The sequence below is a fragment of the Dreissena polymorpha genome, chromosome 1 (assembly GCF_020536995.1).
Source record: "Dreissena polymorpha isolate Duluth1 chromosome 1, UMN_Dpol_1.0, whole genome shotgun sequence".
Lineage (NCBI taxonomy): Eukaryota > Metazoa > Mollusca > Bivalvia > Myida > Dreissenidae > Dreissena > Dreissena polymorpha.
The window spans coordinates 198,176,243-198,190,134 of record NC_068355.1 but is presented as its reverse complement, the minus strand read 5'-3'; the positions used below and the strand labels follow the sequence as shown (position 1 = coordinate 198,190,134).

At 36.3% G+C, this 13,892-nt stretch overlaps 1 protein-coding gene across 2 annotated transcripts in view; it reads left to right on the top strand.

The window, feature by feature from the left end:
- LOC127864523 (uncharacterized) overlaps positions 1–13,892 on the top strand; it is a 38,212-nt gene that overhangs the window by 14,229 nt on the left and 10,091 nt on the right. Inside the window, exons 8-10 of one of the 2 annotated variants that reach the window (XM_052404181.1) lie at positions 3,686–3,745; positions 10,017–10,460; positions 11,101–13,786. In XM_052404181.1, the coding sequence (XP_052260141.1) occupies positions 3,686–3,745; positions 10,017–10,460; positions 11,101–11,789 (1,193 nt within the window). In that variant the 3' untranslated portion in view covers positions 11,790–13,786. Of the gene's footprint in view, positions 1–3,685; positions 3,746–10,016; positions 10,461–11,100; positions 13,787–13,892 lie in introns of those variants that run through there. The other variant, XM_052404182.1, reaches the window with a different exon arrangement.

Here is a 13,892-nt window from a genome sequence, read left to right as displayed (position 1 = left end):
TATCAATTAAAATATTCAAATACTTTTGAATGCATTGATTACAGAAAAAATAGAGAACCTTGAACATGTTCAGGTTCGTAGATATGAAGTTAATGAATGAACTTTAACGGACAGGCTATATATATATATAATACGTAGATATGAGAGATCACAAACTTATTTCTGATAGAACAAGCAGTTCTGCTAACAGGGGTTTTTTTTAGAAAAAGGGGAAGACGCTGGACGCTGGGTAAAAGGGGAAAATCGAGCGCAAAAGAGACATATTTGGGGAAAAAATAAAAACTATTCATTTCAATGTCTATAACTCGCCTACAGACTTCAGGTGTTTTTTTTAGAAAAAGAGGCATGTCTCTGACCTGTTTGTTCTTAAACACATGAACAAGTATGATATTAAAGTCAAAGTCCTAAATAAAGTTGCAGGAGTAGATCTAATAATGAATATAGTTTTCAACTGGGGCCGGGGAACGATGTCAATATTGTGATTTCAATTTCATGATGAATGGGTTGACGATCTAGATCTGCTACAGTATTGGAAGGGAAAGGTGCGGCAGCTGCCGATTGTCTACTTTCACAATAATCCGCCAGTATTAATCGATGTTGATTACATGTACCTCCGAATCCTGCTGGGTTTCAACGGTTTTTGATGATTCATTCTTAAAAAATGCGTCAACGCAATTAATATATTCCGAGTCGGAATGTTTTATTTTGTTCGTGTATGAACGCCAATTGTGAGACTTTTTTTCTGTTTTAACGTTTATATCTTGGCTTTCACATAACCCGGATGAAAATTCGACTGGTTTCCGGTAATTAATTGAAGAAACACCCTTCTCGCGCAAGACCGGAATCCAGTAAAATTGTCACATGATTAATACGATAGTTTCCCGGTTTCCATGACGTAATTTAAGAGCTATATATAGAATCTCTGGGATTTCCAGATTTGAGTGTTCGTCGGGAGAGAGAGAGAGAGCGAGATCGTTGTACATGGTACAAATTGGATAAGTGTAGACTTCCCAAAAGAAAAAAAACCATTTCTTTGAGGGTAAAATATTATATTTTGGTGGAAAATTATATTTTTGGAGGGGAAATGGTAGTTTTAGGGGAAAAATTCTGGTAGGGGAAGACGCCGAATATCGGCGTCACTTTCTTAGTAAAGAAAACCCCTGGCTAAGCGCTCTAAAGAAAATGGAAGTTTACACTTAATTTGATAAATAACATGGTTTCAATGTGCTTGTTAAAGTCAGGGTGTTACGGGATGCGATATTCTGCGTCAAATACGCATAAAATGCCAGTCAGGACCCGTCATATTTGTTAATTTGCGTCCCATGTGACGCACAATCATTTTGATGTATTGGTTCTCGCAATATCATCAAGAAACTCTGAAAAACAACTGCAGTGCGTAATTTTCTAGAAGGATGTACGAGTTGTATCGCGTGTTGATTTATAGACTAATCGTGTTTTCACGTACCTGCTATTGCTAGTTGCAAAGCTGGAATTGAGATTACATTGCGTAGATGTGAAAAGCTTACTGAGGTTACGACAGCTTATTATCTGGCAAGCAAGATTAAACTATAAAAATAAATGCAATCTTTAATTGTATAGGTGTGTGTTAAATCTCGGCTATTGTTCACGTAAATAATCCATTGCTATACCTAAACTAATTGACTTTGACACAGCCAGCATATTTATTGGGACCCCCATTTTAATTGACAGGACCCCTGAAAATTATTAACTAGAGTCCAAGGGATCCCTAAAATTTGACATGAATGTAAAACCCTTTTACAGTATTTCATGAATTCAACTTTTGCTAACAGAACCATCTCGGCTATTGTTCACGTAAATAATCCATTGCTATTAGGGATGGCAACGAATACCGATATTGGTATTCGGATATTCGATCATCCTTCCGAACGAATATTCGGATATTCGGTCAACATCTGTTAGAAAAAATCAACTTTGTTTACCGTACCATTACTCCATGAATTCTACTTTCGTTTTTACCGGAAGTTCCCCGGAAGTGACTAAATATTGACACAGCATTGCCGTCGCAAATTGTTAAAATTGAATGACGAAAACTGTTTTTAAACTTTTAATATTGTACATCAACAATAGAACGAGAAACATAATATTTACATGACGACAAAACAATTACATAACAAAACAGTTAGATCTATAAATAATTTAAGCTGAACTTAAACGTAGTATTTACATAGCGAACACGTGCTTTAATATTGTACATCAACAATAGAACGAGAAACATAATATTTACATGACGACAAAATAATTACATGACAAAACAGTTAGATCTATAAATAATTTAAACTGAACTTAAACGTATTATTTACATAGCGAACACATGCAAATAAAACATCGTTGCCACATTTAAAAGTCACTCGGATCGGCGTCACTGGGCACATGAACATTGTTCTTATTTAAAAACACGATTGCGTCGACCAGATCACTGGAGAGTCTATATCTCCGCAATAGCACATGTAAGCCGTTCACTTTCGGAAACACACTTTCTTAGGAGTACTCAAAAATGATGACATTGACGACTGTTTCTTAGAGTCCCCAGCATCATTCGAAGATGCAGAAGATGGATGTTTGTTATTAATATGATTGAGAAGATTGGACGTCGTACCGGCCTGGATGTACGTAAGATTAACTCCACACAAGTTACACGTTGCCGACTTCTTATCGGATGATCTCGTGAAATACTTCCAAGCAGCGGAAGGTGTAGGTGGCATTTTGATTGGACAGAGATTTACTTTATGCGTGTAGCAATGATAATATTTTCAATTAAATGAGGGCGAAATACCAAAATCATTTCTTTAAATATAATACCTGATTCAATATTGAGAAATTAATTAAAGTTTGGACCATACGATACGCAAATACTCATTAGAGGTTCAGTAAATTATTTTCTAAAAGCTTTTTTGATTGGACAACGTGATTATAACCATACGATCTTTTTTGTTTTTCACACCAAGTCGGCACTTCCGTTACTTATTTAATCGTTGATCATGTTAAATGTAATTCGAGTTATTAGATCAAGACGGGTCGGTGTTTAAATTGCCATACGGTCTAATTTGTTTTTTTACACCAAGTCGGCTTTTCCTTTACTCATTTAATCTTTGATAATTTAAAATGTAATTCGAGTCATTGGATCAAGTGCAGGTCGGTGTTTTGATTGCCGATGCGATTTGAACCTATCATAATTTTGACACAAGTGACTGTCTTTGTTAGGCAATTAGCGGGATTTATGACCGGTATACTGTCATCACCATAGCGACGAATTATCCGGACTAAACATTATGACACGAGGAACAACTTTTTTACAATGTTTGAAGCAAATTTCACGAATACAAAGTCTTTGAAATTACTCGATGTTATTTGATTTTTTTCTTCCGAATATTCGATTCGGAAAATAGTATCCGAATATTCGGTCCGGGACCGAATATTCGGATATTCGGATATTCGTTGACATCCCTAATTGCTATACTTTAAGTAATTGACTTTGACACAGCCAGCATATTTATTGGGACCCCCATTTTTATTGACAGGACCCCTGAAAATTATTAACTAGAGTCCAAGGGATCCCTAAAATTTGACATGAATGTAAAACCCTTTTACAGTATTTCATGAATTCAACTTTTGCTAAAAGAACCTGTTTTGCTTATATTTTCAGAGGAAAAATATAAAAGACGAATGGACCAACCACATTTGCCAGACTTCAAAAACAGGCCAGGTAATTTAAATTTAAAAGGGATCCTGATAAAGCCAGATAATTATCGCTCCTCGCAACCTAATGCGATATCAAGGATATAAGCTTAAATGACGCGAACGACTACCAGAAACTAGAGCGAGTACATCTCGCTGGAGAAGATTTCAGCGGTATAGTTTTTGTAATGGATCCAAAGATATTATCAACGTCGTGCCGATTGGTGTTTTGCCCAGACAGACAGAGAATGAGTTACTTCAATTGCAACTTTGAAATCTTGGATCGCAGAGGAATGGAATACATAAAAAGTTCAAATGAGCTTTATACACTCAAGAAAAAAAGAATTTAGGGGAATGCTGGTATGAAAGAACCCAAATTGAACTTACAAACTTTATTAATTGTTGTCACAATCGGGCATTTCAGAAAGGTAAGATCTAATTTCATTGGTGATAAAATGTAACTTCCTTCAATGAAGCAAACTTTGATGTGTGGAGAGATTGCATTGATTACCATACATGCAATCTTGTCTGATATAGGAAAACTGTTTAATATCAACATAAATCGTTGAATATCTACATGAATCATTTAATATAAACATACATAATGATATATTAACATAAATTACCATTGGTAATTAAGCTTCGTACAAATTTATAACAATCAACTGATGTGAAGGACACCCACTCTTAAGACAAATCTGATACAAATCTTGGAGTTCCACAAATCTAAGAGTTCCAATATACATTTTTGTAATTGTCAAGATAGCAGGACCTAATTACTGGTATATTAAAGGGATCTTTTCACGCTTTGGTAAATTGACAAAATTGAAAAAAGTTGTTTCAGATTCGCAAATTTTCGTTTTAGTTATGATATTTGTGAGGAAACAGTAATACTGAACATTTACCATGGTCTAATATAGCCATTATATGCATCTTTTGACGATTTTAAAACCTAAAAATTATAAAGCGTTGCAACGCGAAACGATTGAATAATTTGGAGAGTTCTGTTTTTGTCGTTAAGTTTTGTGAAACTACGAAGATTGCTTAAATAAGGTATAAAATACGTCTACTAAGTGTACTCGGCGGAATAGCTCAGTAGGCTAAAGCGTTTTTACTTCAGGACTCTGGCAGGACTCCAGGGGTCACTGGTTCGAAACCTGGTCCGGGCAATGTTCTTTTCCTTTTTTTACTTTTATTCTTGATTTTTTACTGGAGCTTTTACGATCCAATGTTTACATTTATCGATATAAAGCATTTAATGAATAAGTTAAAAAATGCCAAAATCTGTGAAAAGGAACCTTTAAAGCCAACAAACACATTCTATTATTGTTTGGATTAAAATATAAAAAATATATGAATTCTGAAATATAAATATAATCTTTCTGTTTGCAAATTTTACCTGCTCCCACCCCCCAAAAAAACAAAAACAAACAAACAACAACAACAAAAACGCTCAACAAAACTCATATGGATAAATGTAAGTCTTAATCGTTACTAGTTAATGTCCCATGTCTGGTATGATGTGTCGAGGTATGTAAAATCTACAAATGAATAAACCTTTCAGTCTTTCACATAGGTTGAATCTTATGTCTTGTAATAACGTCCAGTCTTCTCATAGGTTGAACCAAAGAAAGGTCAATAATTTGATTCCTTAATACAGAAAAATAAGTCTTAATATAATCATGATTGTCAAAATGAGCATTCAGCTTATTATGGGCAATTTAGCCTGAATTAAATAGCTCTTTGGTGCCTGTTTATTTTGTTCAATTTAGCTTTAACTAAATAGCTATTTGGTGCCTGTTTATTTTGTTCAATTTAGCTTGAACTAAGTAGCTCTTTGGTGCCTGTTAATTTAGTTCAGGAGAAATTTGCAAGTTACAACTTGTTACGCTTTGAACATAACTATAGTTTGATTTTAACCCATTTATGCCTAGCGTCTAGAAAAAAGGCCTTGGCAAACAGCGTAGACCCAGATGATGCGGCTTCTCATCAGGGTCTACACTGTTTGCTTAAAGGAATTTCTGTAAGAAATATTCTAAATATAAAAATAAATATATTACTTACTTGACATCCCTAATTTTGGAAATAAATTGATCCTATTTATAAGGATTGGAGAGTCCACTAGGCATAAATGGGTTAATACCTAGTAGTCCTGAACGGTACTCTATAGAATCGTCTATAGCCTATATAAACTAGATGGTCGTGACTTTTTACCAAACATTGACGAAGAAATATAGGGACACAAAAGGTAGGACTAATTTTACAAGTTTGGTGTACAAATGAGGGGGGTATAATTTTAAAGGGTGGGGCATTAAAACAAAAAGGTGGCCCTCTGCTTAAACCCTATCTGAATACAACATTTATTGCTTACAACAAGTGAAATGAAAGGAAATAAATATAATTATTGGCATGTAAGCTGCTTAGGATCAGTGCTTTGGCATGCATTTCGGAAAATAATTTACCTGAGGTTTTTCAATGTTTGCACTCGTACATGTTTCAGCATCCTTTTTAATGGAACATACATAATTTAGTATTTTACAAAACAGAAGAAGCAGTTTTAGATTGAAGGAAAGATTGGCCCTTTAGTCATTTCTGTTTAATTCAGCATCTGCCATCTGAGAGAATGAGAACACTTTATGGAAATGTGAGACTCTTGGCATTTCTCAAGAATGAGAAAATGGGAAATCTTTAAGGAGTGTTTGACTCCATTACATTCGTCAGCATCTGAGAAAATTGGGAAACAAGGATTTTACTTCATTCAATGAAATGCCTTTGTTTCGGAGATAATTTTGATGAATGTTTGACCTTATTTAAACAAACATTCTTCTCGCATGTGAGAAAATTAGAAAATTTTGCAAAACGTTTGAAATGAAATTACATACATACTAATTCAGTATGTGAGAGAACAGAATGTTGGATTTTTCTTCAATACTATGCTTCAATCTTCCGAGAGAATGGAGGATTTTATCATTTCAACAGCATGTGAAGGTATTTATTGAAATGAGAATGAGATAAGCCTGTATTATTTCAACATCGACCAGCTACTCTTGACTTAAGAAAAAGAACTGAAAGGACCTCAACTATAGGTAAGATATGGTTTGAGATATTTTGCAAGCTCAGTTGGCAAGGCACTAGAGCGTGGGTTCTGATCCCTGGCCCGGCTTTTGTGGAGATTATTTTTACAGCGATTCTCCGCCTAGCCCTGATTCAAGTAGGGAATAAGGAGTTTACTTGACTGCCAGGATATGACTGCAATACTGTTGAAAACAGAATCAACATCAACTTAAAGAAACAAACACACAAGCCATGACAGTGGAACATTGCCAACTTCATGTTCCTGCATCAAACAAGACTGGAGAGAGATTGGCAATGTCTTATATATAATTTGCAATGCATTGTCTGATTTTTTTGTTCAATAAAATATCTTTACAGGGAAAGCTTCTTTTCTTATATGATTATCGACGATTCTAGACCTAATGGATGATCTTCAAATATTTATCACAACAGAGAGGTAGACATAAATTTGGGATGAAATTATGGTATATAGTCTGCAAGAAATGAATGTTTAGAGAATTACCCAATTTATGATTTTGATATTTTGGGAGAAGTTTCCATTCTACCTGTACTATGATTACCACAATGATGCATTACGTTTGAGAAGCTGCGACAGATTCTGCACACAATGGAGATCCATTTTAAATAATGATATCATACAGATAGCTTTGCTGAGAGGATTGAAAAGTCCATGTTTTTTGGCTGGAAAATGTCTTTTAAGAGGAATATTTGGTCCAAGCTCTTGATAATTGCATCAAATTTGACTTCAGAAACGATTATCCTATGCAAGCTGTTTATATAAAACAGACAGATGGATCGACATTCTCACAGTGAATGTTCTTGGATATGAACAGGTTTTCATTTGTATATTTGGCGAAGCATCATTTGAAATAGATGAGGCACGCTGGGACAGTTGTGATGGATTTTGAAAATAGAGGAACTGGAGGCTGGGTATGTTGAGGCAAGATGTTACAGTTGTTATGGAAATTGCTGACAGAGATACTGCATGCTGGGTATGTTGCAATATTTACATAATGCATGGTTTACAGGAGTCTACTTCTTGATTACTTTTTATGCCCCCGGTAGGGCGTCATATAGCAGTTGAACTGTCCGTCAGTCAGTATGTCAGTCAGTCTATCCGTCCGTCCGAAAAAAACTTGGCCATAACTTTTTCACTATTGAAGATGGCAACTTGATATTTGGCATGCATGTGTATCTCATGGAGCTGAACATTTTGAGTGGTGAATGGTCAAGGTCATCTTTCAAGGTCAAATTTCAAATATATGGCGTCTGTCCGTCCGAAAACTTTAACATTGGCCATAACTTTTTCAACATTGAATATAGCAACTTGATATTTTGCATGCATGTGCACTTCACGGAGCTGCACATTTTGAGTGGTAAAAGGTTAAGGTGAAGGTCATCCTTCAAGGTCAAATGTCAAATATTTGGTGTCTGTCCGTCCGTCCAAAAACTTAAACATTGGCAATAACATTTTCACTATTGAAGATAGCAACTTGATATTTGGCATGCATGTGTATCTCATGGAGCTAAACATTTTGAGTGGTGAAAGGTGAAGGTCAAGGTCATCCTTCAAGGTCAAATGTTAAATATATGGTGTCTGTCCGTCCGAAAACTTTAACATTGGCCATAACTTTTTCGAAATTGAAGATAGCAACTTGATATTTTGCATGCATGTGTATCTCATGAAGCTGCACATTTTTAGTGGTGGAAGTTCAAGGTCTAGGTCATCCTTCAAGGTCAAAGGTCAAAAAAAAAAAAAAAAAAAAAAAAATTCAAAGTGGCATTCTCATGAAGCTGCACATATTGAGTGGTGGACGTTCAAGGTCAAGGTCATCCTTCAAGGTCAAAGGTCAAACAAAAACGATTTTTTTTTCAAAGCGGGGTTCTCATGAAGCTGCACATTTTGAGTGGTGGAAGTTCCAGGTCAAGGTCATCCTTCAAGGTCAAAGGTCAAAAAAACAATTATTTTTTTTCAAAGCGGAGCAATAGGGGGCATTGTGTTTCTGACGAACACATCTCTTGTTTGTTTATATTTTCATTTAATAAAAACAAATGTGTCATTATTTATACATTTGATTTTTGTGTGCTTTGATTCGTCCATAGCTTGTATGATTCAGTTGCTAAATTCAAATGCATCAGAAGATGTTAAGTAATAAATAATGTTAATATTTATAAAATGATGTATTACATCAAATAAGGATACAGAAATTTCTGCCGTTTCCAAATTTCTGCCGTTTCCTAGTGTGGTATACAGTAAAATGCTGTGAATATAAACCCAAACTTATCTACATTAAATGAAGCCAACGTGAATATAACCCAAAACTCTTTATGTAAAATGAAACCAACATAAATATATAAACCCAAACTGTTCTGTGTTAAATGAAGCCAACATGAATATAAACCCAAACTGATCTGTGTTAGATGAAGCCAACAGGAATATAAACCCAAACTGACCTATGTTTAATAAAACTGATTTGGATATAAACACAAACTGATCTATGTTAAATGAAGCCACATCTGAAGTATTCAATTAGCAGAACGGCTATTTTATTAGCTAGTATCTTTTTTGTTTAGCTGAATTTTCAAAAAAGTGTCCCTTAGTATTTGCAAAAAATTGTGATAACTTGTTTTGAACTTGAAGTATCCCAATATAAGATTATAACAGTAATAACAAAATTACTGGCATAAGGAAATTAATGGATTATCTGCATGGCAGTTCAAAGATAACATTTGTTATCTGTTCTTTTTGAAGAAATTACAATGCAGGCCTATTATGAAACTATTGTGACTGATAATCTTGTGGTTGCTCCCAAAGTAGACAGTGATTGCATAGTGGTACCTTGTAAGATAAATTACTTGTACCTTATCTTAATTGTATCTTTAAATGCCCATGCCATGTAACTTAGCTACAACTTTCTTTGTAATTGATCACTTTATCTTGCAAGTACATGTTTGTTAAATGATGACTATTTGCTTGGGAGTTACCTTACAAATGCATGACATTTTTGCAAAGGATAATAATCTTTGTACTTCATAGAATGCCAAACTCGTGTTATATTTTTTAACTGTTTTCACTGTTTTTCATAAGAGTGATGCGTTTTTTTCTAGCTTATTTAACTGGGCTTATCAGCCTTCTTTTATGTAACAAATAAGCAATTTGTAAGCACAACACTCACCAAACAAGCCATTCGCCATTTCATTTTATCATTTGTTGTTAATTCCAGTGGCCGATGTCCCTGCAACTCGACCACGTCGTTGGGGATTCTGTAAGATCTGCAAAGTCGTGCTGAACTCGGAATTGCAAGCCCACCAGCACGTGGAGGGAAGCAAACATCGCCTGAATGAGCAGCTTGTTAAAGAGGGGCGACTGCCAGAGCTTCAGGAATCCAAGCGGGCCTTTCATGAACTTGACGCGGAATCGTCGTTGGAGGAAAACCTGCCAAAACGAAGGCGACTGAGTGGGCAAGGGGCAGGGTTTGTTGGGGCTGGTTCTCGAGCGCATGAGAAGGAAGGTGCAGTTGAACAGATTGCTCGAGGGCCTGGTGATCGTGCGGAAGCGGATCATTTCGATCGTCGAAGGGAAGAGAAATACGGCGTGAGCGAGCGTGATGACTTGAAGTCTGGACGCCGCAGTTTTGAAGCCAAACATGACCCCACCAGTGGACATGGTAAGAGTATTTCAAGAATGCCCGCCAAACTCTTCATAAACAATATATTTCCGAGATTTGAATTTAAATAATACACGTTTTTTACATGAATGATTTTATTGTGGATAAATTGGGAAACTCTGGCCTCTGATACATAATTTTTAATGGAGACACATTTGTTTCACATTTACCCTCAACATTAACTGGAATGTTTTTATGCCCCCAAAGGAGGGCGTATAGTGATTGCACTGTCTGTCTGTCCCGTCTGTCCGTCACACTTTGCGTTTAGGTTTTGAAAAATGCTCATAACTTCTATGTCGCTTCAGATGTAAATTCATATTTGGTATGCATGTGTATATGGAGAAGGCCTTTCCATATGCACACTAATTTTGACCCCTTTGACCTTGAACTTAGGGTTTAGGTTTCGAAAAATGTGTTTAGGCTTCGAAAAATGCTCATTTCTATCAAAGCGTTTATCGGGGGCATATGTCATCCTATGGAGACAGCTCTTGTTAAAATTTTTGGTTGTGGGTGTAAGGCCACTTAATTCAAATCTTAACCTAAAAGTTCACAAATCACACACATTCCTTTGCATGATTAGCATACACTGGGTAGGTCTTGTTTGATATACATATAACATTGGTGACCTTTTAATTTGCAGCCAGTGACATCTCAGATGATGGCAGGACAAAACTCATCTGGCTGATTGGCTCTAATCAGCTGGGCGCTGTGCACAACAACATCCTGAATCGCCAACACACCAGCTTCAACCTTGGTCTCGAGTCTCGAAACATCGCCATCGAGTGGCTGGTCTGGAAAGAGCTTGCATTGGGAGATGTCATGTTTCAGCTTGAAAAGAAATCAGCTGAGGGCACCCCAGATTGTATTGTCTTGCACATTGGGGGGACGGAGTTGGCTGATAAAAAGTACTCGATTAAAGATGAATTGATGAACGTTGTTGACGCAGTTTTCAAGAGGTTCCAGTCAACGAAAATTGTCTGGTGTGAGATAATTCCGGATAATCTTGGTGTAGCCCTTGCACGACCCATTTCAGTTAATAATATCAGGCGTAGTATCGACGATACCCTTGCATCATACGTTTTGGAAATAGGTGGTTGCTACCTTCGACTGGATCATGATTTGAAGAACAGGGCCATGTTCAAGTTCCTGCATGACGGCAATTTGCATTTGAGCGCTATGGGGATTGAAAAATTTGAGACCATTTTGCGAGGCGGTCTGGTTTCGCTCATGGCACGAGATATGAAGATCGTTCCGACTATGAAACAGTTGCCGAACCGCGTAAACGATTTCGTCGCAAGAAATCTGACAATGTTCAGGCGAAAATACTAAATTCTCATGAAATTATGGTGTAAACTGCAGCCTGTTGTGTTTTTTTTTAAATATTTTGTTATACATTGTTGGTTTCATTGCAGTATTTGTATTTTGTGTTTTGTTAGAGTTTGTTTTAAGAGCAGAAATATAATTCTTAGTATTTTTATTTGAAATAAGACTCACCAAAATTTGTGTACCCCTACCAGATGCATTTTCTTTGCACATGTATACACAATTAAATTGAATGTTCAAGCATCAAGTTGGTGAGTGTTCATTTCGTGAATGCAAATTTCCGCTTAAGTCCGTCAGTTGTTAAATCATTGTACAAAATTAAGCATTTTTGTCTGAGGTTGAAGTTTTTCAATTGATCAGATACTATTCAAACAAGATGAAACTTTTTTTCTTAATTGGTGGATATTACAAAAGACATTTTTATGCCCCCTTTCGAAGAAAAGGGGGTATATAGTTTTCGCACGGTCTGTCTGTCTGTCACACTTTTCGTGTCCGCTTTCTATTTCAAATACTTTTCATCCGATCTTTACCAAAATTGGTCAGAAGTTGTAACTAGACAATATCTAGGTCAAGTTCGAATATGGGTCATGCTGGGTCAAAAACTAGGTCACGGGGTCACTTAGTGCATTTCAAGGATTAAGCATGGTAAAATGCTCATAACTTCTATCAAAGATTTTATAGGGGGCATTTGTCATCCTATGGTGACAGCTCTTGTTTGTGCATGTAATTTTCATTTTTAATTCATTATACCCCCACAAACGAAGTTTAGGGGGTATATAGGAGTGAGCTGGTCTGTCTGTCGGTCAGTCGGTATTAAGTGTCTGCTCTCTAATTCAAGTTTTCATCAGACTTCACCATACTTGGTCAGATGTTGTATCTAGATGGTGTCTAGGTCAAGTTCGAATATGGGTCATGCCAGGTCAAAAAATAGGTCACGGGGTCACTTAGTGTGTTTTAAACATTGAGCATGGTGTCTGCTCTCTTATTTAAGAATTGTTTATCAGAGCTTCACCAAACTTGGTCAGAAGTTGTATCTAGATGATGTCTAGGCCATGTTCAAACATGGGTCATGGCTGGTCAAAAACTAGGTCACGGGGTCACTTAGTGTGTTTTAAACATTGAGCATGGTGTCCGCTCTCTAATTCAAGTAGTTTTCATCCGATCTTCACCAAACTTGGTCAGAAGTTGTATCTAGATGATGTCAAGGTCAAGTTTGAATAATGGGTCATGCCGGGTCAAACTAGGTCACGGGGTCACTTTGTGCGTTTTAAACATTCAGCACGTTGTCCGCTCTCTAATTCAAGTAGTTTTCATCCAATTTCCTCACCAAACTTGGTCAGAAGTTGTATCTAGATGATCTCTACACCAAGTTTGAACATGGGCCATGCCGGGCCCAAAACTTGATCCCAGGGTCAGTTAGTGCGTTATTTAACATTCAGCATTGTGTCCACTCTCTTATTCAAGTAGTTTTCAACAGATCTTCACCAAACTTGGGCAGAAGTTTTATCTAGATGATCTTTAGGCCAAGTTTGAACATGGACCATGCCAGATCAAAAACTAGGTCATGGGGTCACTTAGTGCGTTTTAAACATTGAGCATGGTGTCCGCTCTCTAATTCAAGTAGTTTTAATCCAATCTTCACCAAACTTTGTCAGAAGTTTTATCTAGATGATGTCTAGGTCAAGTGTGAACATGGGCCATGTCGGGTCAAAAACTAGGTCACTGGGTCACTTAGTGCATTTTAAACATCGAGCATGGCGTTGACTGTTTTTTGTGAAGACAACATGCAAAATATTCTGTGTCAATGCTGCATGTGGGGTATGTCACGTCTGTGACAAAACTCTAGTTTTATTAAGGGTCATTATGTTTCATATTATTGTTTAAGATCAATTTAAATGCTGTTGTTGAATATGTTAGTTGTTTCTTGATGTTTTTCACAATTGCCATCGTTTATGAATGTTCAAATTTTTTAGGTATCCATTAAAAAAGTGGCAAAGAAAAAAGGAGTTAAGTTCATATTATGGGTCTTTTATGAGTACATGTATATCTACAGAAGAAAACATCCATATTAATATTACAGTGGTCAGAAAAGGCTTATAGCTGTTGTGA